This window comes from Mobula hypostoma, chromosome 23 (assembly GCF_963921235.1).
Source record: "Mobula hypostoma chromosome 23, sMobHyp1.1, whole genome shotgun sequence".
NCBI classification, from domain to species: Eukaryota; Metazoa; Chordata; class Chondrichthyes; order Myliobatiformes; family Myliobatidae; genus Mobula; species Mobula hypostoma.
This window is the reverse complement of record NC_086119.1, coordinates 29,198,786-29,220,871: the sequence shown is the minus strand read 5'-3', so window position 1 is coordinate 29,220,871 and position 22,086 is coordinate 29,198,786. Positions and strand designations below refer to the sequence as shown.

Sequence of the window (22,086 nt, the reverse complement as noted above, 5' to 3'; positions counted from 1 at the left end):
AGCTTTTTAATCAACTATAAACAAATTAAAATGATATGAAAGATTTAAGTCACTAGAATTAAAACCTCATCAAATGTTACTCCATGCAATACATCCCTTGCCATTACAGGACTACATGCTTAATTATCTGTCAAAACAGTGCTGACTACTGAAAAAAAAACAAACTGAATTAGAATGTCATTCCTGAAAAAAAGTGTGATACATTCATGGAATGTGGGTATAGACATTGTTTAGTGAACAAATAAAACTTGATTAGGCCATAAATATTTTTCCCTAATTTTGCATCATCTACACACTGTTGTACACATTGGAGTTAGAGACAGAATCAGATGTATGTCAGCTCCGGCAGAGATTTCAGGCCATTACTTCCTACAAGGTGAACTAAACATCATGAATGGCTGTGATGCTTCACTCCCAGATGAGCTAAACACTTATTATGCACTCTTTGAAAGGGAGAGTAAAACTACACCTGTGATAATCACTGCAACATCTGGTGACCCTGTGATCTCAGTCCCCGAGGCTGATGTCAGAGCATCTTTCATGAGAGTGAACTCTCGCAAGCCTCCAGTCCTGATGGTGTAACTGGTAGGGCACTAAAAACCTGCGCTGACCAACTGGCAGGTGTTCAAGGACATCTTAAATCTCTCATTTCCACCTGCTTCAAAAGGCAACAATCATACCAGTGCCCAAGAAGAGCAGGGTGAGCTGCCCCAACAGCCATCACCCAGTTGCACTTGTATCTACCGTGATGAAGTGCTTTGAGAGGTTGATCAATTCCAGAATCAACAAGGGCCTGGATTTTGCAGCAATTTGCCCATCTCCACAATAGGTCTAAAGCAGGTGCAATCTCACTGGTTCTCCACTTGGATCACCTGGACAATAGCAATACTTCCATCAGGTTACTGTTTTTTGATTATAGCTCAGCGTTCATCACCATCATACACCCGGTATTAATCAGCAAGCTCCAAAACCTGGGCTTCTGTATCTCCCTCTGCAACTGGATGCCTCACTTCCTCATTGGGAGACCATATTCTGTGTGGGCTGGAAATAACATTTCCTTGCTGACAACCAACACAGGCACAAACTGCATGCTTAACCCACTGCTCTACTCTCGCTACACCCACAATTGTGTCGCTAGGCACAGCTCAAACTGCATCTATAAATTTACTGTTGACACAATTATTGCCAGTATTTCAGAAAGAGGCACACAGGAGTGAGACAGATCAGCTGGTGAAGTGGTGTCCCAATAACGTGCACTCAACATCAGAAGAACAAGGAATTGATTCGGCACTTCAGGAAGGGGAAGTTGAGGGAATACACACCAGTCCTCATCGGGAGATCAGCAGTGGGAAGTTTCAAGTTCCTGAGTGTCAACATCTCTGAGGATCTATCCTGGGCCCAACATATTGATGCAATTACAAAAGTGGAATAGCGGTGGCTATATTTCATTGGGAGCCTCCCCAGCATCAAAGGCACCTTCTAAATCTAATGCCTCAAACAGGTGATATCTGTCATTAAGGAGTCCAATAAGAAGTATATGTATTTTTTTCCTTATTGCAATTTATAGCTTTTTTAAAAACATGTATTGCTGCCACAAAGACAACAAGTTTCACACCCCATGCTGGTGATATTAATACTGATTCTGACTCCCAATCTGTAACAAACAAATGCACATTTTGCACTCGGGACAAATGCACATTGGACCAGTTGTAAGGTACTTCTAGTTTGACAGCTCCAACAGTAGAGGCACATTATTATTCAACAAAAACCAGTAAACATGACCTAAAAGATCATTCTTATGATCTTGATTGAATAAGTGAAATTGCATATAGAGTAACTTAAATACAAAATCTATGATCTAGAGGGGTATACCTTGGTGGTATCATGTTTCTTTAAGATGTGATTTACAACGTCAGCTGTTCCCATATGAAGTTCCTGAAAAAAGTGGAAAAGAAATTGATTAACACCGAGTTAGAAATAAAAAAGCTTTAATGTATGTGCCAAAGATGGGAATAAAAAAGTATACAAGTTGTGCTCAAATTAAAAGGTGCAAGGATGAAATCACATCTGAGGTATTGTATACTTTTTAATCTCCTTATTTGAAGGAAAACTGTCAATGAATTGGAAGCAATCTAATTGACGGAAAGAGAATCAAGGGTCACTGTTTAAAAATAAGGAGTCTTCTTCTGAAGGTGAAATAGGTGTGACGTGAGAATCATGGGACAGGAGGCCCAGGGAGAAAGAAAGGGGGAGGGGTGAAGCCCAGAGGATGGGCAAGGAGTATAGTGAGAGTCCCATGATCCTCTCGTATCCCTTTTGCCAATCAACTTTCCAGCTCTTAGCTCCATCCCTCCCCCTCCTGTCTTCTCCTATCATTTTGGATCTCCCCTCCCCCTTTCAAATCTCTTACTAGCTCTTCTTTCAGTTAGTCCTGACGAAGGGTCTCGGCCCAAAACATCGACTGTACCTCTTCCTAGATATGCTGCCTAGCCTGCTGCGTTCACCAGCAACTTTTATGTTTTTTGCTTGGAATTCCAGCATCTGCAGGTTTCCTTGTGTTTGCGTTAATATAACAGTTTACAGCTTTCAGTTTTAATTAAGCAAACGGTGCAAATCAATACCATTACTCACAGGAATACTGTCAGTGCGGTTATCTTTCCAGACTTCCAGAAGTGCAACTATCATTGCTTCTAATTCAGTGCGAGACAAAACTCCATCTCGGTCAGTGTCAAATACCTTGAAACAAACTAATAAAACAAACAAAGCACGATTCAAATTATTCAATAAAAAACTAAAATAAAGAACAGAAGATTATATTTAAAGATTTATGTTTGAAAAGCTTCAGTATTTTAAAAAGAACAGATTAATGAAAATAACAATGCAAGTCAGTGCCCTCAAGGAAACAGAGGTTAGGAGGTTGTAGGATTATTTTTAGTGAGTTCATCCAATGTTGTTTGTCTTTGAAGATATCACTGCTCTAAGAATATCATTTACAAGTTTATTTTACAGAAGAATTACTACATTGTTTACAGAGAGTTCAAATTGAAGCATTTCAGCTATGAGCTAAAAAGAGGATAAACAATATCTTCCCAGGTATTATGCACAAAAAAATAACATTAATTCTCTTCCAAAAGCATGAAATCTCTCTTCAATTACTATACTTTGTAAATGCCTCCACATTCAAAGCAGTTTCAAGCTAGAATTATGGGGTAGATTGGGATTCCATTTTGGAACCTGGTTAAAATCTAGCAGTTTTTGAACATCATCTGCAACCTTCCTAGTGGATAGTTTGAATTTTCTAGAGTACAGTCAATAGTTGGGTTAAATCTGAAGTGATTGACAGTGAATCCTGATTTTTTTTTATTGGATTCAAGAAACTGGGAACATTTAAACCTCATATGAACACGTTTACAAATTATGTGATCTTTTATAAAGAGGAAATACAATATGCTTTGCTAAAAATGCTAATCCGACACAATACTAAGCAAAATTGCATCTTATCATTCCAAAAATGGAGAACATTTAACACATACAAATTTTCTTCAAGACATTATATAACAGCTTAATCAAACCAAACTTACATTTTTGCCGTTCAGCAAGAGGTCCTCTACAGCAAGCAGAAAGCCCACAAGAAATTTCTTTGAAGTCTATATGATTATCACGATTTTCGTCAAAAGCACTGAATAAACCTGCAATGCAAATGGGCAATATAAAATCACAAATGGATATTTGAACATAGAACATAGAATAGTACAGCACATTACAGGCCCTTCGGCCCACAATGTTGTGCTGACCCTCAAACCCTGCCTCCCATATAACCCCCCCCACCTTAAGTTCCTTCATATACCTGTCTAGTAGTCTCTTAAACTTCACTAGTGTATCTGCCTCCATCACTACAAGATCACATAATTTTCTGCAATAATATCTTGCATAGCACACACTCTCATATTTTTCTTGTACAAATAAGCTTTTATCAACATTCACTGTATCATCTGATCATCTATGGTAATTCACACATTCAATTCACATTGTTGATAACAGTGGATTCATTGGGACACAATGGAACCAGTACAATTAAGAGGCTGCTCCAATTAGCAGAAATTCCATGGAAAGGTTTAAAAAGATAAATGAACAAAATCAGTGTAAGCACCTAATGCAGAGATAATGGACCACCTTCATACAATTCTTCTGACGATTACAACTTCCACATCTTGATTTTCATTGTAACATTCAAGATAGTTGTTGCTACCTTCAAATTTTTTGTGGTTCCTAACTTGTAGAAATAGTTTCATTTTCCTGGCCATTTTGACACCTCCAAATCTGAATGCTAGAAACTATAGTGACCAAACAGCTCTGAATACTGCTTATTTCTTGTCAACTACCAGTGACAAAAATCACTGGATTTTGAACACAAACACACACAACTGATGCTATTTAAAAACTGTTTGCTATACGCAGTGTAGTGTCTAACAGCTATGCAAGTGCATGCAACTGATGCTAGTTAGAACCTGGTCAGCAACAATCTCCTACCCCAATTAAGTGACAGTTTCCCAAATAAATGAAGGGAATCCTGGTTATTGCCTCCATTAATTTTTGTTCTTTAAGGGTTGTCCCAAATAAGTGGCTGCCCTGATTAACTGATGGCCCAATTAACCAGAATCCATTGTACTTCCTTATCAAGTACAGGCAGTACCTATATAACACAAATGTTCTGTTCCCAAGAACAGTCTATAAGCTGATTCCTCAGTAAGTCAGAAATATTTAGGGGCCACACCACCAGTGGCCTGGGTTCAATTCTGCTGCTGTCTGTAAGGAATTTTGTATGTTCTGCTGTTAACTGCGTGTTTCCTCTGGATGCTCCAATTTCCTCCCACATTCCAAAGTGCACGGGTTGGCAGGTTAACTGGTCACAGGTATAATTGGACAGCATGGCTTGTTACCATGCTTCATCTCCAAATAAAAAAAATCATTTGCCTTCTGTAGCTACCCACATCACTTCACTTGTTTTAATTTTTTCATTTCATTGAATATTTACCTTAACACATTCCACAATTTAAACTAATGGAATGTATAATATATCCAGTCATTAATGAATGCTACAGAACATTATTATTATTAATATATTAAAAATGTTTTAACAATGTATTAGAGGATGTGTGTAAAAGATAGATTTCCATCAAATCAAGCCATTCATAGTTGAAGGATTGCCTGTATCAAGTAAAACAAAATCAGTATGGTCTTGCATTGGTTCCAGAGTTTAATCTAATTCACTTTAGACCTTGTTATACAGTGAGCAGTTTCAGGATGCCTCAGCACTAGTTGTGTCTGTAGGGAGTGCTTTGAGCAAATATTTGATGACTAATTACAAAGGTGGAGCGAGCAGCTACTTAGGTTATGAGTAACAATTCTGACATTCTTACTACCTCTTTCAAAATAAAGTATATATGCTTTTCCTTCGAATTAAGGCAAACAGTGTTTGTGGTCAAAATAGTACAATTTCAGCAATGTGAATATCTTGTAGCTATTACAACCTCACACTGCGTTTATGTAACATTATAAAATATCCTAAGAGGCATTTTAGAGGAACTTCAAACAAAATCTGAAACTACAGAAGGAAATTTCAGCCCAATAACCAACCTGAAGTAGATTCTAAGTAAACAACAGGAATTCTGCAGATGCTGGAAATTCAAGCAACACACATAAAAGTTGCTGGTGAACGCAGCAGGCCAGGCAGCATCTCTAGGAAGAGGTGCAGTCGACGTTTCAGGCCAAGATCCTTCGTCAGGACTAACTGAAGGAAGAGTGAGTAAGATTCTAAGTAATGTCAGAGGATGCATGTTGGAGGTGGGGGGAAATTTCAAGATCTAAGGGTCCAAGGAGATGGTGCTGAAGCTGAAACAATTGAAGTGATGCAAGGCCAGATGCATTAGACAGTTGTCAAAATAGAAGAGATTACTTATGTAGGAAAGAGCAGACCCAAGGAGGGGAGATAGCCTCAAAACTTGGGAGAGTAGATTTTGGAAATAGAAGAGGAGGAACTGCTTTTCCCAGAGAGTGGTGAATCTGTAGAATTCTCTGCTCAATGAAGCAGTGAAGGCCACTTCAGTAAATATATTTAATACAAGGTTGGATAGATTTTTGCATAGTAGGGGAATTAAGGGCTATGGGGAAAAGGCAGATAGGTGGAGATGAGTCCATGTCCAGAGCAGTCATGATCTTATTGAATGGCGGAGCAAGCTTGACGGGCCAGATTGTCTACTACTGTTCCTATTTTTTATGTTTGGAAAAGGAATGAGAATTTTAAAATCAAGTTCATTGGAGACGACTTAGTTGGGTGCAGTGGCAAGAAGTGCCAGAATAATGGGTTTAACAAATGTACATAACATTACCAAAGCATCCACAAAGTAAGTAGTCCACGTGAGCTAATAAGTTGAGTGGCAAGCTCATAAATGTAGAAGCTCCAGATGAAATACTATGAGGTAGCTTAATCAAACTTAAATCGTGAAAATGATAAACTCCATTTCAGAATGCAAGAATCATGTGAAACATCCTTACTGGGATACTGTTAACAAAGTACCATTGTAAATGAGGTTACAACAGGGGACCAAAGGCAGAATAATGTGATTTTCTGAACAAAATGTTAAAAAGATTGGAATTGTGGGCTCTTGGCTTATTTACTGAACAGGAATCTTGGCAGCAATTTTCACTTGAGCAGACATCAATCTACCCTAAGCCCCATACTCGCTGAGTGACCTTTCCATTTTCACTGGTTTTTGGGTTTGAACTTCATAACCAAATGTCTGCTCTTTCAAAACACTGTAGCTCTACCCAAAGATAGCCAAATCTATTTGTTCTGTACTCTTGTCAAATAATTATCTCTCAACCTACATTGTTACACTTTACTCACAGATTTTCTTTGTGTCATTTCCCTTGGAGCCTTGTCCTGCACCAATAGGCAGGTGTCTTACACAAGAGAAACTACTTCAGTTAAATATATTTCATTTGCTGCAAAAGCTTTGCGACTACTACTATGAAAATGCCAAATAAATTCAAGCACTTTCTTTTTTCCTGGCAATATCAGAGGGGGCAAACAGATCAGTTTTTATTCAATGGGTAGCTGGGAGGGTAATGTGATAGCTAGAGAAGCTACCACTATTACAACTCAAACTAATTCTAATTCCCCTCTTCCTTAGTGAACAAGTTGTACCTTGATAGGCCTAAACTTGTCTTATTCTTTCATCCTTTCTTAGAATTCAGTACTTCTACGGTCTGAAGACTAACTCCATCTTTTCCAGTGGGGATCAAATTGCAGTCTCCCAAACCCTGAAATATAATCTTTATCCCAATCATCACTGCACCATTTTGTGATCTAAAGAGTAAACCTACACTTCTGAAAATCATCATTTTCCCACTTTGATCTGTCCCAAGTACCTTCTGCCATTATATTTTATTTTATTTTCCCCAGCATCGCAGGTTTCTTCATTGCCATTTGTTGTCTAGTTTCCTGTACTCTTACCCCCAGCCACTCTTTTCTATTCTTTTTACCCAGCACACCTTGACCCACCTGTCCCATCATTCTTTATCAAGTATTCGGGAAATGACAATGAACTAATAACTAACTATAATAAACAAATAATCAATTACAACCGTCAAACTCAAATACATGCATATCTAATATCACAGTATTCAAATTGACAATAAAACTTAATGCACAGATTTAGGTTGGAGATTTCAAATGTTGCTCATGTTTAATTTATAGCTTCTCTCAGCTTCCATTACCTTCACTTAAAGATGGATGAACGGGTGGAGAAACTAAAGGAACAAATGTTTCCAAATCAAAACGTCCTGTTCTTGACTGAGCCTTAAGCAGCCAGTACCGTTTCTCAAGATCAATTATATCAGATTCTTCCACTGTGAATAGAAACAAATATATTAGCAGATAAGATACAGCAATATTCAGATGAAAGATCATCAACTTAGATGTCAGTTTTGATTTGCCTCTTTTGTGGTGTTTGTCTTTTTAAACCTGGTAGTTATGTCGTCAAGATTTTTTTAATGATTGCTACAAAACTGTATATTATGAAACTGTCATCAAATACATCCTCAAAAATATCAGCAAACTTTATGACGAAGATCTGCACCATAGTTTATGCAACTTTATTTACTCAATTCATCTGGCATTTCTTAAACTTATATAGTAATTAATGGTTAAAAATATGCAAAGTATTTTTGTACAAATTTACTTAAAACTCATGATAAATTAACATTTATTCTGAGTTGAACATGAAAGAAATGTGACTAAATGATTCCAAGAGTGGAAAAAAATGGCTACCAGACCAATAGAAATGTTTGCCTGTGGATGGATTAAGGTATTTTTGGCTGACTTTTAGAAGCTGAAAACAATTATAGGGGGTGTTCTCCCTTTTGGGACTACACTGGTGGCAATGGTGGGGCAGATGAAATCAGAGCAAAGGAAATAAAGGAACTGTAGGTGCGGTGAGGGAACATAGGTGTTGCACATAGGAACAAATTAGAGATGTATGGAACTCCACAACTATGAACAGTTTGCAGCATGGGGTAATTGGATGGGAACACACATCAAAACAAATGAGGAGATATGCAGGCATGATGGGATAACACAGTGGATATTTTTGACTTTGAATAATTTTATGGAGCACAGAAAGCAAGGGTTGCCTACAATTCCATTGAAATCAGTCTCATGTGTAAGGACAAAGATGTGTATGTAGGCTTCTCTAGCAGTATACTTATGGTAGACTTGAATAAAATGAGTAGATGGAATGCAATATTATAGATTCAGCTTGGAGCTTAAAATTTTGACCTTGTTTAGTATGGTTTAGCCAGAAATGTGACTGAGTTAAGAAATAGAAAATGATGGTGGTTCAGAATTGATTTGAAAACAGTCATTTTAGTCAAAAGAATACCAACTCATCCTTGACCAGATCTTATAGTGGTTGTGTGGGGTTGAGGTTGATGGTGGAAAAATTAGTATGGCATACTTGGAAAAGGATTTAATGTCTGGGGAAGCAAATAAAGGCAGAATGGGATTGAACTTTGGGGAACTGTCAGGTATTGTGAAATCTGAAGATAAACTAAAATAGGCAGGAATAATGAAGGCAATTGTACTGAAATGGACGAAAAAATGATGTTCCCTCTGCCGAAAGACAAAACAAAATTTGAAGGCAGGCTAATAAGAATACAGGATAATGCATAATGGTCAAAGACACAGGACGTTATTTTGGCTAGAATTGCTTTCGCACCCTAAACAAAGATTTACACAGAGATTAGATTATGAGGACACTCAGTCCTCGCTTATTGTCATTTAGAAATGCATGCATTAAAAAATGATACAACGTTCCTCCAGAATGATATCACAAGAAAACAGAGGACAAACCAAGACTAAAACTGACAAAACCACATAATTATAACATATAGTTACAACAGTGTAAAGCAATACCATAATTTGATAAAGAGCAGACCATGGGCATGGTAAAAAAAAAAGTCTCAAAGTCCCGATAGCCTCATCACCTCACGCAGGCGGCAGAAGGGAGAAACTCTCCCTGCCATGAACCTCCAAGCGCCGCCAACTTGCCGATGCAGCACCATTGGAAACACCCGACCGCAGCGGACTCGGAGTCCGTCCGAAAACTTCGAGCCTCTGACAAGCCCCTCCAAGCACCATCCTCTGCCGAGCGCTTCGACCCTGCCCTGGCTGCTGAGCAACAAGCAAAGCTGAGGACTCGGGGTCTTCTCCTCCGGAGATTCTGGACCACATAGAAACAGCAGCAGCGAAGTAGGCATTTCAGAAGTTTCACCAGATGTTCTTCCGTGCTCCCATGTCCGTCTCCATCAAATTAGGATTGTGCATGGCACCCTACTTGACAAATAACAGACATCACCACCGGAGCGGCCGCTGCGAGCTGCAACGCGCCGCCATCTTTTCCCCCCACTTCCCATTTAGGGGAATGGCAAGCATGGATTTGAAAAAGCAAAATTATCATATTTCAGCTTCCAAAATCCAAGAACAATAGTACACATATGGCATTTGTGGTGTCAAAAGCAAGAAATTTCCAATCACTGCAAAAGAAATGATGATTGCCAGGAAAGTTCAATGAAAGCTTCACAGTAAGGAATCAAAAATTCATGAGTTTGAATCTGTAACAAGGCCAACACCCTTACCATGACCACCCTGCAGGGTGGTGTGGCCTGAAAGAGAGGGAAAACCCCAACATAGCTGGAAGACTGCCACTAAAGAATGATTTGAAAAAGGGATGTAAAATGGTGACAAAAGACTAAAGTAAATGGAAGTGGATGTCTAGATACCTCAGTGACCAGTATTGTCTAGGACCAACTTAAATCATTTGAACACTTAGAAAGAAAATTTAATGCCAATTTCTTTTGGACTTGAGCTATCATGGAGATTAATGGATTTCAAAAATAGGCTATGTTGACTTCAACTGTACAGTACACAAAACAAATACACCAATATGAATTTACAACAAAATGAATTTGGTATTTAGTTAATAACTCTAATAACATCATGCTGTACAGAAGTACTATAAATAATAGAGTAATAATTCCCATGCTAATAGAATAAAATCTTAGGAGTCAATTACTGTATAATGCAAATGATTTGATGGATTTTTGATTTATGCACTTTATTATCACCACAAATATTAATTAAAATTAACTATGCACATCAGGTTTAAAAAATTTTAAATATCTAGATTATAAACATGAAAATTTGCAGATGCTGGAAATTCAAAGCAACACACACAAAAATGCTAGAAGAGCTCACAGGTCAGGCAGCATCTATGGAGAAGAGGAAGCAGTTGACATTTCTGTCCAAGACTTTCAGGAGGATCTTGCACTAGATTACATCTTGTGAAAGGTAATAATTCAGATTCAATAGTGCCTAAGTCTTTGTGTAAGCAAGGTCATTGGTCAGTACAGTACTCAGCCTTCAGTGCATTCACATCTGCACATCTAAAATGTCCTTCTGACTTTTAGCCTCAGAGTGGTTTGTTAATATTGACAAACACAGTTGAAGCCAATCAACTGATAGTAAGTTGCATGTTGAAATTTTTTTTTAAAGTACTGATGACTCAATACAAATTAAGAGTCTGTATTTTATATACAGCTCAATGTAGTAACATGTGATGTTGTTATCAGCTGACAAAAGGTGACTGATCTATTTGGAACAAGTGTAAAAGGAGGAGGTTAATGAGAAGAGGAAAGAGAAAGAAAATGAATAAACGCTCAGCAGGCCAGATTACATCTGTGAAGATGGAATAAGTTGAGTTTCTTAAAAAATCAACACCAACTGTGTCATTTGTTTCCTGGTGGTTTCCACATCACAGAAATTCCATTTGTGCTCTCCAGCCATCTCTCTTCTATGCAGCTTATAAAAATGGTTATTTTTTCCCCCATGTTCTTATAACTGGAATTGAAATTTAACTTCTCTCTTCAAAGATGCTAACTGAACTGTAGGGTATTTTTTTTTCTTTGTGTGATAATTAATATGAATTACAATAGAAATACAATGGTTTTACAATCATGGTTCATGGAATGGAAATACAGTGGATTCCAGTTAATTAGGACACATCAGGACTAGTAAATTTTGGCCTGATTAAGTGGCCGAATTAGCTGGTTTCATGGAAATAATTAAAAATATACAATTAAGGGCCAACTACTGTTTAACTGAGTAACATATTATGTATATAAATGAAATGCAGAACAAATTTGAACACTACCAATACTATAAAACTGTATTAGTTCCTAATAGTTATCTTTGGAGGAATTCATCCAGAGTGTGCTCTGTATTATTTTAATTGATGGTAAATGAAGAAAAATCAGCGCAGACTCCTAGTGCAGATAATGGACTGCCTTTACACAGTGTTTTTGACAATTGCATTCTTTAAATCTTCATCTTCATTTTAACATTCAAGATGACTGTTGATTCCTTCAAATTCTTCATAGCTCCTAAATTGAAGTAGTGAAATCATTTATTTATCACTCCGGTTGTTTCTAGCTCCAAGCCTGAAAGCTTGAAACCACAGGGAGTAAAACAGTTCTGAATTGTCTTACTGCTTATTTCTTAACAACTATCAGTGACAAAAATCGCTGCTTTTTGGCCATAAGCTCATGCAACTGACGCTATTTAAAAACTCTTTGCTCAAAGCACAGTGTAGTGTCTAACAGCCACACAAGTGCATATGATTGACGCTAGATAGAAACTGTATAGCAACTGTCTCCTACCCCAATCAAGTGGCATAATGTCTCAAATAAATAAAGGAATCCTTATAATTTCAATCCATAGAAGAAAGAAACCATAGAGAAACTACAGCACAGAAACGGGCCTTTTGGCCCTTCTTGGCTGTGCCGAACCACTTTCTGCCTAGTCCCACTGACCTGCACACGGACCATACTCCTCCACACATCTCCCATCCATGTATCTGTCCAATTTATTCTTAAATGTTAAAAAAGAACCCACATTTACCACCTCGTCTGGCAGCTCATTTCACACTCCCACCACTCTCTGTGTGAAGAAGCCCCCCCCTTGATGTTCCCTTTAAACTTTTCCCCCTTCACCCTTAACCTATGTCCTCTGTTTTTTTTCCTCAAAGCCTGCTTACATTCACTCTATCTATACCTATCATAATTTTATATACCTCTATCAAATCTCCCCTCATTCTTCTATGCTCCAGGGAATAACCTTTCTCTGTAACTGAGTTTCTCAAGTCCCGGCAACATCTTTGTAAACCTTCTCCGCACTCTTTCAACCTTATTAATATCCTGCCTGTAATTTGGTGACCAAAACTGAACACAATACTCCAGATTTGGCCTCACCAATGCCTTATACAACTTCTTCATAACATCCCAGCTCTTATACTCAATACTTTGACAAATAAAGGACAATGTACCAAAAGCTCTCTTTATGACCCTGTCTACCTGTGATGCCACTTTTAGAGAATTTTGTATCTGTATTCCCAGATCCCTCTGTTCTACTGCACTCCTCAGTGCCTTACCATTTACCCTGTATGTTCTACCTTGGTTTGTCCTTCCAAAGTGCAATACCTCACACTTGTCTGTATTAAACTCCATCTGCCATTTTTCAGCCCATTTTTCCAGCTGGTCCAAATCCCTCTGCAAGCTTTGAAAACCTTCCTCACCGTCCACTACACCTCCAATCTTTGTATCATCAGCAAATGTGCTGATCCAATTTACCACATTATCATCCAGATCATTGATATAGATGACAAATAACAATGGACCCAGCATTGATCCCTGTGGCACACCACTGGTCACAGGCCTCCTCTCTGAGAAGCAATCCTCTACTACCACTCTTTGGCTTCTTCCACTGAGCCAACGTCTAATCCAATTTACCACCTCTCCATGTATACCTAGCGAATGAATTTTCCTAACTAACCTCCCATGTGGGACCTTGTCAAAGGCCTTACTGAAGTCCATTTAGACAACATCCACTGCCTGCCCTTCATCCACTTTCCTGGTAACCTCCCCAAAAAACTTCAATAGATTGGTCAAACATGACCTACCACGCACAAAGCCATGTTGACTCTCCCTAATAAGTCCCAATCGACTAGCTGTTGTTCTATAAGAGTTGTCCCAAATAAGTGGCTGCCTTCATTAACTCATGACCCAATTGACTGGAATCCACTGTATATCAACCACGTAGATTTTGGACTTCCAGATTTTATTTAATGTCGTATACGACTTGCAGAAGTGGAATGATAGAGTGAGGTGCGACCTGGGGAAAGGGAAATCACTATGACCTATGTGTTCTATGATACTGTGTGAAATATCCTGAAACAAAATTGAAATAAATTTCTCTGTTTCAGGCAGCCATAGCATGATTGAGATTTTTATTTTAAAATTTTAAAAAATGTAGCAAATTCTATTCTTCTCTTATGAGCAAATGTATAATGTTCCTTTGTACCAATAATTTCTGGCAATGCATGTCCCAGAACTTGTCATCTCACACAATTTGCTGCCATCTTGGAAATTCCCCAGACAGAGATATCATGTAGAAGTGTGGGTGGGGGAAGACGACAACTTGGGCTGAAATAACCCCAGCCATTTTTATAGCTAGTTATGAAACACATTGGGAATATTCATGAAATGTATCACTTCCAAAAAATAAATCAGATAAACAAGCACATGGCTCAAGCAGCACACAAGAAGGTTGTGGACTTTGCCCAGAAGGTCAGTGTTTCAGGAATGACGAGCAACAGTCCAAGGCAGATGGTGAGAGTGACCATGTACCAGTGAAAAGGCAAGCTGAAGGTTAAGCTTGGATGGTTAAAGAAGTCTAAGGGTAATACCAAATTAGACCTGGCTTGCTTGAAAGATCCAGACATGCAGCATGAAATACAATGTAGGAGTGAAGAACAGATTTAAAGCTCTTTCCACCAACCTAGTTTATTGCATAGCAAACTTAAAAGAGACATGCTATTGATACAAATCTGCGCAATTAGTTATTCCTTTCTAGTGATAACCTACTGTAGTCCTTTAGCATTGACACCATTTTTGTCAAGCGCTTCAATGCAAATTGAACTACACCAGAAAATACTGGAAAAATCCAGCACAAGGGATAGCAATGGTGATGTGAAAAAAGAGAAATTAAGATAACAAGCTCTAATCTACAAGCATGCAGATAAGGAAAGGTGGCAGGGAAATAGAAAGATATTAAATTTTAAGGACACACATACATACAAAAATGTTTTTCAGTAAATGCCACATGTCTGCAGATCTGACTTTTTCAGAAAGATATGAAAATATTTGACCATCACCAGCAGCTTAAAGAAAAAATAATGCAGAAGTGAATTTCCAAAATTCCCAAACTAAAACCTCAGCATTTTGTACAAAAGTACCTTAGTATTCCACTTAAAATTTCAGTTTAAGAAAATGCCTAATTTGACATTTAGATTTAGTGCAGACCAGCAAACCAAAGCAAGTGATAAACAATTTAAGCTCTCCTTTTGAAATTGAATTTCAAAACAAGAATTCAGATTATTTCACTCTTAAGCCTATAACATGGTGCAGTGGCATCAGTGCTGGACAGTCCCAAGTTTGAATCCAGCCGGCTCCCGTGCACACTTTCCATCCATGCTGGGTTCAGCGTCGAGCTAGCAACTCGATCTCATAAAAAAGAAATTGCCTGCTACAGAAACATCAACAGCAAAGAAGTTGATGGCCTATGCTCTCTCGTGAGTTTAAAGGCAATTTCTCTTTCTTTCTTCCTATTACATACACTACACCAAAGCAAACAGGAATGTTGTTCCAAAGGTCATTCAGATCATACAGTCCTTTTAAACTAAATATGATGTAACCTTCAAATAATAATGCACTTTATTTTCACCAAAATGGTATGCATTTCAAAAGCTAAAGTGAGTTTTCACTTATAATTTTCATTTTGTTTTTAATCTGAAACAATATAATGCACTTAGTTTGAAATATGCCACTGGCAAAAACACAAATCATCCATGCTCCCATTTTTCCTGCAGGGAAAAAATAATTATTTCTAATCATTGCAATATAGAATTGATACTGCAATTGCTATACTCAACTACTTATATTTACATGGTATGCTTAAGAGAAGAAAAATGTCTTACAGGAATGTTATCAACCTAAAATTTCCTTAAATGGATACTGGAGTAGCTGACCAAAGACCTGGGCAATGTGATAGTTCCCAAAGAACACCTTAAAGGACATAAGTGGCATTTGAATTAATTTCAGAGCTTGGGACCTCAAATTAAGGAGGAATAGTTGTTAATTGTGAAATGATTAAATTTAGGGATAGTAAAGTCAGACAGATACGAGTCAAAAATTAATTTAAATTGCTGTAGGGCACTTGATCCTTCAGCCTGAGTGACCATTCAATGTGATCATTGTAATTCTTCTTTCCTAACACATCTTCTATACTATGTCATATCCCTTGTTTCCTTAAACATCCTAAAAGTTACTAATTGTTTTGATTGCAAAGACAAACTCTCCAGAGTACTAAACCATGTTGACAAGGAGGCATACAGGAGTATGACAGATAAGAGTGCTGTTGTAACAACAACCTTGCACTCAACATCAGTAAGAACAAGAAACTGAATGTGCACTTTAGGAGGGAGAAGTCGAGGAACACACACCAGTGCTCATCGAGGGATCAGCAGTGGAAAGGGTGAGCAGTTTCAAGTTCCCAGGTGTCAACATCTCTGAAGATCAATCCTGGGCCCAACACATTGATGCAATTACACAGAAGACATGTCAGTGGCTATAGTTCATTAGGAGTTTGAGGAGATTTGTTCTGCCATCAAAGACTACTAAATTTCTATAGATGTACTGTTCAGCGCATTCTGACTGGTTGCATCACCACCTGGCATAGAGTGGCCACTGCACAGGATTGGAAAAGATTGCAGAGGGTTGAAATCACAGCCAGCTCCATCACGGGCACCAGCCTCCCCAGCAGAGAGGACATTTTCAAAAGGCGATGCCTCAAAACAGTGGCATCCATTATTAAGGACACCCATTGCCCAGGACATGTTGTCTTCTTATAACTGCCAGAGAGAAGGTACAGGAAGAGACACATTCGTTGCTTTAGAGACAGCTTCTTCTCCTCTGCCATCAGATTTCTGAATAGACTATGTACCAATCTATGAACACTACCTCATTATTTTTGTACTACTTAATATATAAAAAAATAAATATTTCTTGTTGCAATTTGTCATTTATTGCAACAAATTTCAGGACATATGTCAGTGATATTAAACCTCATTCTGAGAATTTGGTTCTTCATCTTTCATGAACCTGACAGTGGGGGGAACCACTGACCTGAAAGAAACGCTTGCCATTCTCTCCAGTAATGAATCTCCAGGCATTATTGCTCTTTGACTCAAGAACTGATCATTAATTAAAATCACTTTTTCCCCATTTTTTAACTGTTGCTTCCTGCAAAATTAAAGTTTCTAAATGTAAAATCAGTTACTGAAAATTCAACTCTACATTACTCATTTTTCTCCAATATTAGATATATACAGTTGCATACAAATAAAAACGTGGTCAAGTGAAAATATGATTGAGGCCGGCTGGTGGCACAATGACATCAGCGCCGGACCCGGGAGCGGAGGTTCCTAGGTTCAAAACTAGTCAGGTCCGCTCCCGAGTACGTTTTCCATCCGTGCCGGGTTGAGTGTCGAGAATGCAACTCGATCTCGTAAAAATAAAAGGGAAAATACTAAGAAAATGTCTGTGTGAGGAGTGGCGCGCCACACAGTCTCTCTCTCTCGCCTTGTAAAAGCCAGGAAAAAGACATCATCACGGACGCACGCACAGACACGCACACACACAGGCACACGCCAAAAAAATGAAAATATGATTGAAAATTAAAGAAAATGACTCCATACCACAATCACTTTTCAAATTATAATTACAAATATACAAACTTAAATGAGTATATATATATATATATATATTTTTTAAAACCAACAATTTGACTTTGACAATCACATAGCAATTAACATCTTTACTCATGTTCTCACTATGGAACTGTTACTGTATGATCATTCCCTGGCCAAATTCCCCTTTCTCAAATTGCAGAATGTAAAACTATAGCTGGTACCAAAGGACATACTGAGAGACACTCAAAAGAAATAATAAAGTATTAAAACCATGGCAAACAAACATTAATGAACTGAGAATAAAGTACACAAAACATGAACTTAAGAATTGATCCGTATATATCAGTGCACAAGTGAAATGAAAACAGATGAACAAAACATCATGTTTCTTGAACACCAACTAAAACTTCAATGTCAGTTCCTCTAAAAGCACAGTAAACTGTAGAATATCAAAAACACCAAATTTTGTGGGATAGGGAACAAAACTACATAACTCTTAATTTCAGAATAAAGAATTCATGGCCTAGCTTTGCACTTGGTTGTCTGTTAGTCAAAAAACAAATAAAATGAAATCCAATGAGAGTAGGATTAAAAATAAAACAAATTTCAAATATTTTTACTACAATAAAATTTGAGCTGCTATGGCCTGACAACTTCAGGAAGGGAAAGTTGTACGTCAATGGCGGGCAAATGATTGGAGAGGATTTGGAGAAGCAAGGTCAGCCCAAGATCGTGCTGTACTGATCTATGTTCTAAATGCAAAGGGAAATAAGTTGATTTTCTGACCACGGATGTGGTGACGTCATCAGTACCATTTTGTCTTTATATAGCACTTTCAGTTGCCTAGAGTCAGGGCCACACAAGAATTTGAGGTTGGCCTGCTCTTAGATCTAATAGTCAAGTTTATTGTCATTTCGACCATAAGCTGCTGGTACAGTACACAGTAAAAACGAAACAACGTTCCTCCAGGACCCTGGTGCTAGATGAAACAACACAAAACTACACTAGACTATGTGAGACAGCACAAGGCTACACTAGACTACGTAAAACAATATAAAAACTGCACTACACTACAGACCTGCACCGGACTACATAAAGTGCACAAAACAGTGCAGGGCAGTACAATAATTAATAAACAAGACAATAGGTCCTATCCACATGTCCAAATTTAAAACAACAAAAAATGAAATATATGGATTACATTATTTTAAATCTAATTTCCATTGTACTTTCTTTTCTTTGGTGGAGCCATGTATTTCCCAATCTCCCATGGTTCCTTCCCTAACATTCACAATATTGACATTACATCACCTCCACCATTTCTCCTACTAAGCCCACTTAGTCATTGAAGAATACTTAGTGCTCTGATCTAGTTTGCTTCTGTGGTTAACACTGACAATTAAAACAGTAACCCTCAGATTTATTCTTTTGGGTTTGCTAATTTCTAAAGACTTTTACATTCTATAATGCTTACCCCTCTCCCCCCAAAGCACATGTCCTTTCCCTTGCCCAGATACCTTGTTTAGTTCTCCTAACAGATCTCTAAGCATAATTTTTTTACGAGCTGAAACAGCTCCTTCCAAGACTTTACCTACAGGAAATTTTTCAACATCTCTAATTTGGAACACCCCTTCACGCTTATGATGAACTCAAACTTTTTATAAAACTATCAAAATGCAAATATCAGAAATGGGCCCTTATGGCTTATGACATCCATGTCAATAGCTATGCCTGTCTATGCTATTCCCCTTTGCCTGTGTTTTTAATTGTGTTTCCACTGCAGCCATAACCCTGCCTTCCTTCACTTCTCTAAATTTTATTCAGGGACATGTAATGGCCTGAGAATTCATTACGTACAGTACAGCAATGTATGCAAGTTGCTCCAAGCATTAACATTATCTTACATACGTCTGTATCTGTTTCAACTCCATTCAGCAAAGAAAATAGGCACATAAATATCAAGAGCCATCTGTCTAAGACTGACAAAAACTGCTGCTAAAGTCACATAATAAAATTATCAATTATTCAATATTATAATTCATACACTTTATTCAAAAAATATTGGCTTTCATACAACATTGAAATTTCACATTCATTAATATGATATTTTAACTCACGTTATATTGCAACTTGAAGTAAATTTCATACAAACATTTTGGACATAGTATTTCTTGCCTGTCCAAATAATTATTCACGCACCTGCAGGTACTATTCTTTCAGGCAGGCAGCAGTACAGACAGACCATAATCCAATCCGCACGAGCAAACCTTGCCCAAGATTTATTCCCATACTCAAATAAAAGAGGATTTCAAAACCAGCTCAACAAGTTAGCATATTAAAGAGGACAATATATAGAGTATTCAAATTATATATATTAAACCCTTATCAGTTCTAGAGCAAATTGAAGCATTCCATCATGAGACTCAGAGGTTATGTGGAGTAAATCTACCTGCTCAGAGTACAGCTAAGATTTAAGAGGATAATCAGACAGGCTGATGATTACACAGCAATTTCTCTAATTGGCATATAATATCAAAATCTCCTCCATCAATGTTAAGGAACAAGGAGGCTGTTAATCAGTCTTATACAACATAACAGAAATAGAAAATTCTGTAAACATTTGGCAGATGAGGCAATAACTTTGAAAAGAATGCTTAATGTTAATCACCTTTTCATCAAAAGTCAAAAATGTCAGGGGCAATAAGTTTCAAGTACAGAGCTTAGAGAAGCAAGGTGGGGATTTTTTTTTAAAAAGCATGAAGGATGACCTGCCATACAGTGGAAGACTTCTCCAGTGTACTTTTAATAACATTTCCTTTTTATTCCATTTTCTGGCACAGACTATTTACACATATCCTCTAACAAGTTACTTTGACTATATGACAATGTTACTGTTTCATGCCTTAAATTGAGCATCTTTACAAACTAGCTCAAAAATTACAAATACTAGTAACACACATGAAATGCAGGAGGAACTCAGCAGGTCAGGCAGCCCATCAGATTGGAGGCTAAACAGTTGACGTTTTTGGCAGAGACCCTCCTTTGTGACTGGAAAGGAAGGGGAGGATGACAGATTAAAAAAGTGGAGGGAGGGAAAGGATGGTAACTAGGTGATAGGTGAAGCCAGGTGGGGCAGAAAGGTAAAAGACTGGAGAGGAAGGAATCTGATAGGAGAGGAGAATGAACCATAGGAGAAAGGGAAGGAGGAGGGAACCCAGGGGGAGGTGACATGCAAGTAAGAAGATGTAAGGGACTAAAGTGGGGAGTTAAAGGAGAGGGGAGAGGGAGAGGGAGAGAATTTTTTTAATAACTGGAATGAGAAATTGATATTCATGCCTTTATGTTGGAGACTACCCAGAAGGAAGATAAGGTGCTGCTTCTCCACCCCAAGGGTGGCCTCAACATAGTACAAGAGGAGGCCATGTACCGACATTCAGAATGGGAATGGGAAATGCTTGGCCACCTGAAGTCCCGCTTTGGCAGATGAAGCAGCAGAGTTGTTTATCGAAGATTCCCCAATTTATGACAGGTCTCACCAATGCAGGTCACATCAGCAGCACTAGACACAAAAGACAATCCCAGCAGATTCACATATGAAACGTTGTTTCAACTGGAAGGACCATTTGGGGCACTGAATGGAGGTGAGGGAGAAGGCGAATGGGCAGGTTTTGGCTGTTTGCAGGGAGGAAGATTACGTGAAGGGGTGACTGGACAAGAGAATCACAGGAGGAGCGATCCTATGGAAAGTGGAGGGGGAGGAGAAAGGTAAAGATATAGTTTGGTGGTAACATACTGTTGGATAAGGAGAAAGCTGCGGAAAATGATGTGTTGGATGTGGAGGCTCATGGGATGGTAGGTGAGGACAAGAGGAACTCTGTTACTGTACAAATACTAGGGCCTGCTCATCAATTAAAAAAAAACATATCCTAAAAAGGCTTGATTTTCCCTGCTAAGATAAGCATGTATAGGCAACTAAGACTGAGGGAGTCTCTTGAGGAATAGAGGATATAGGAGATAATTTAAAGAAAGGTAGGAGGGCAAAAAGGAGCTACGAAATCTTCTTGGCAAGCTAGGTTAAGGAGAATACCTAGACATTCATGAGCAGGAGGGTAGCCAAGGAAACGGGGAAATTTGTGAATGAAGCCAGGCGATGTCCTAAATGAGTATTTCTCACCTACATTTATCAATAAGGACATGGAAACTAGTGAGCACGGGGCGGGGGGGGGGAGGGTTGGGGGTATGTGGATCATTTGCAGTAAGTCAGTATTAACAAGGAAATGGTGTTAGATGTTATGGGATACAGAAAGGTTGCTATTTCCAGGATCTGTCTAAGATCTGTCCCAGATTACTAAGAGAAGCAAGGGAGAAGAGAGCTGTAGTATGAACAGTTTTTTAAAATCCCCTCTCTCTCCCCAAACCCCCCACCATCTTCATTGACTACAAGTGTGGTGCCAGATGAGTAGAGGATCATTAGTGCTGTTTCTTTATTAAAGAAGGGCTGCAGGAATAAGTTACCTTGTAAGGCTGCAGAGAAAGTACTGGAATAGAATTAAGAAATAGCAAATCATTCAATTAATCAGGGGTGGACAGTAAATATCAACTTTGTGGGAAACACTGAGTTCTTTAAGAATAACATAAATCTTATTAAGTCTAAACGTCAGGT

The 22,086-nt window shown here is 38.2% G+C and overlaps 1 protein-coding gene across 2 annotated transcripts in view; it reads right to left on the bottom strand.

The window, feature by feature from the left end:
- Positions 1 to 22,086, bottom strand: part of usp32 (ubiquitin specific peptidase 32) — a 157,004-nt gene that overhangs the window by 46,758 nt on the left and 88,160 nt on the right. For both annotated transcript variants that reach the window (XM_063031935.1, XM_063031936.1), the window contains exons 6-9: positions 7,780 to 7,911; positions 3,582 to 3,689; positions 2,632 to 2,747; positions 1,873 to 1,935 (exon numbers count right to left, since the gene is read on the bottom strand). In XM_063031935.1, the coding sequence (XP_062888005.1) occupies positions 1,873 to 1,935; positions 2,632 to 2,747; positions 3,582 to 3,689; positions 7,780 to 7,911 (419 nt within the window). The remainder of the gene's footprint in view (positions 1 to 1,872; positions 1,936 to 2,631; positions 2,748 to 3,581; positions 3,690 to 7,779; positions 7,912 to 22,086) is intronic.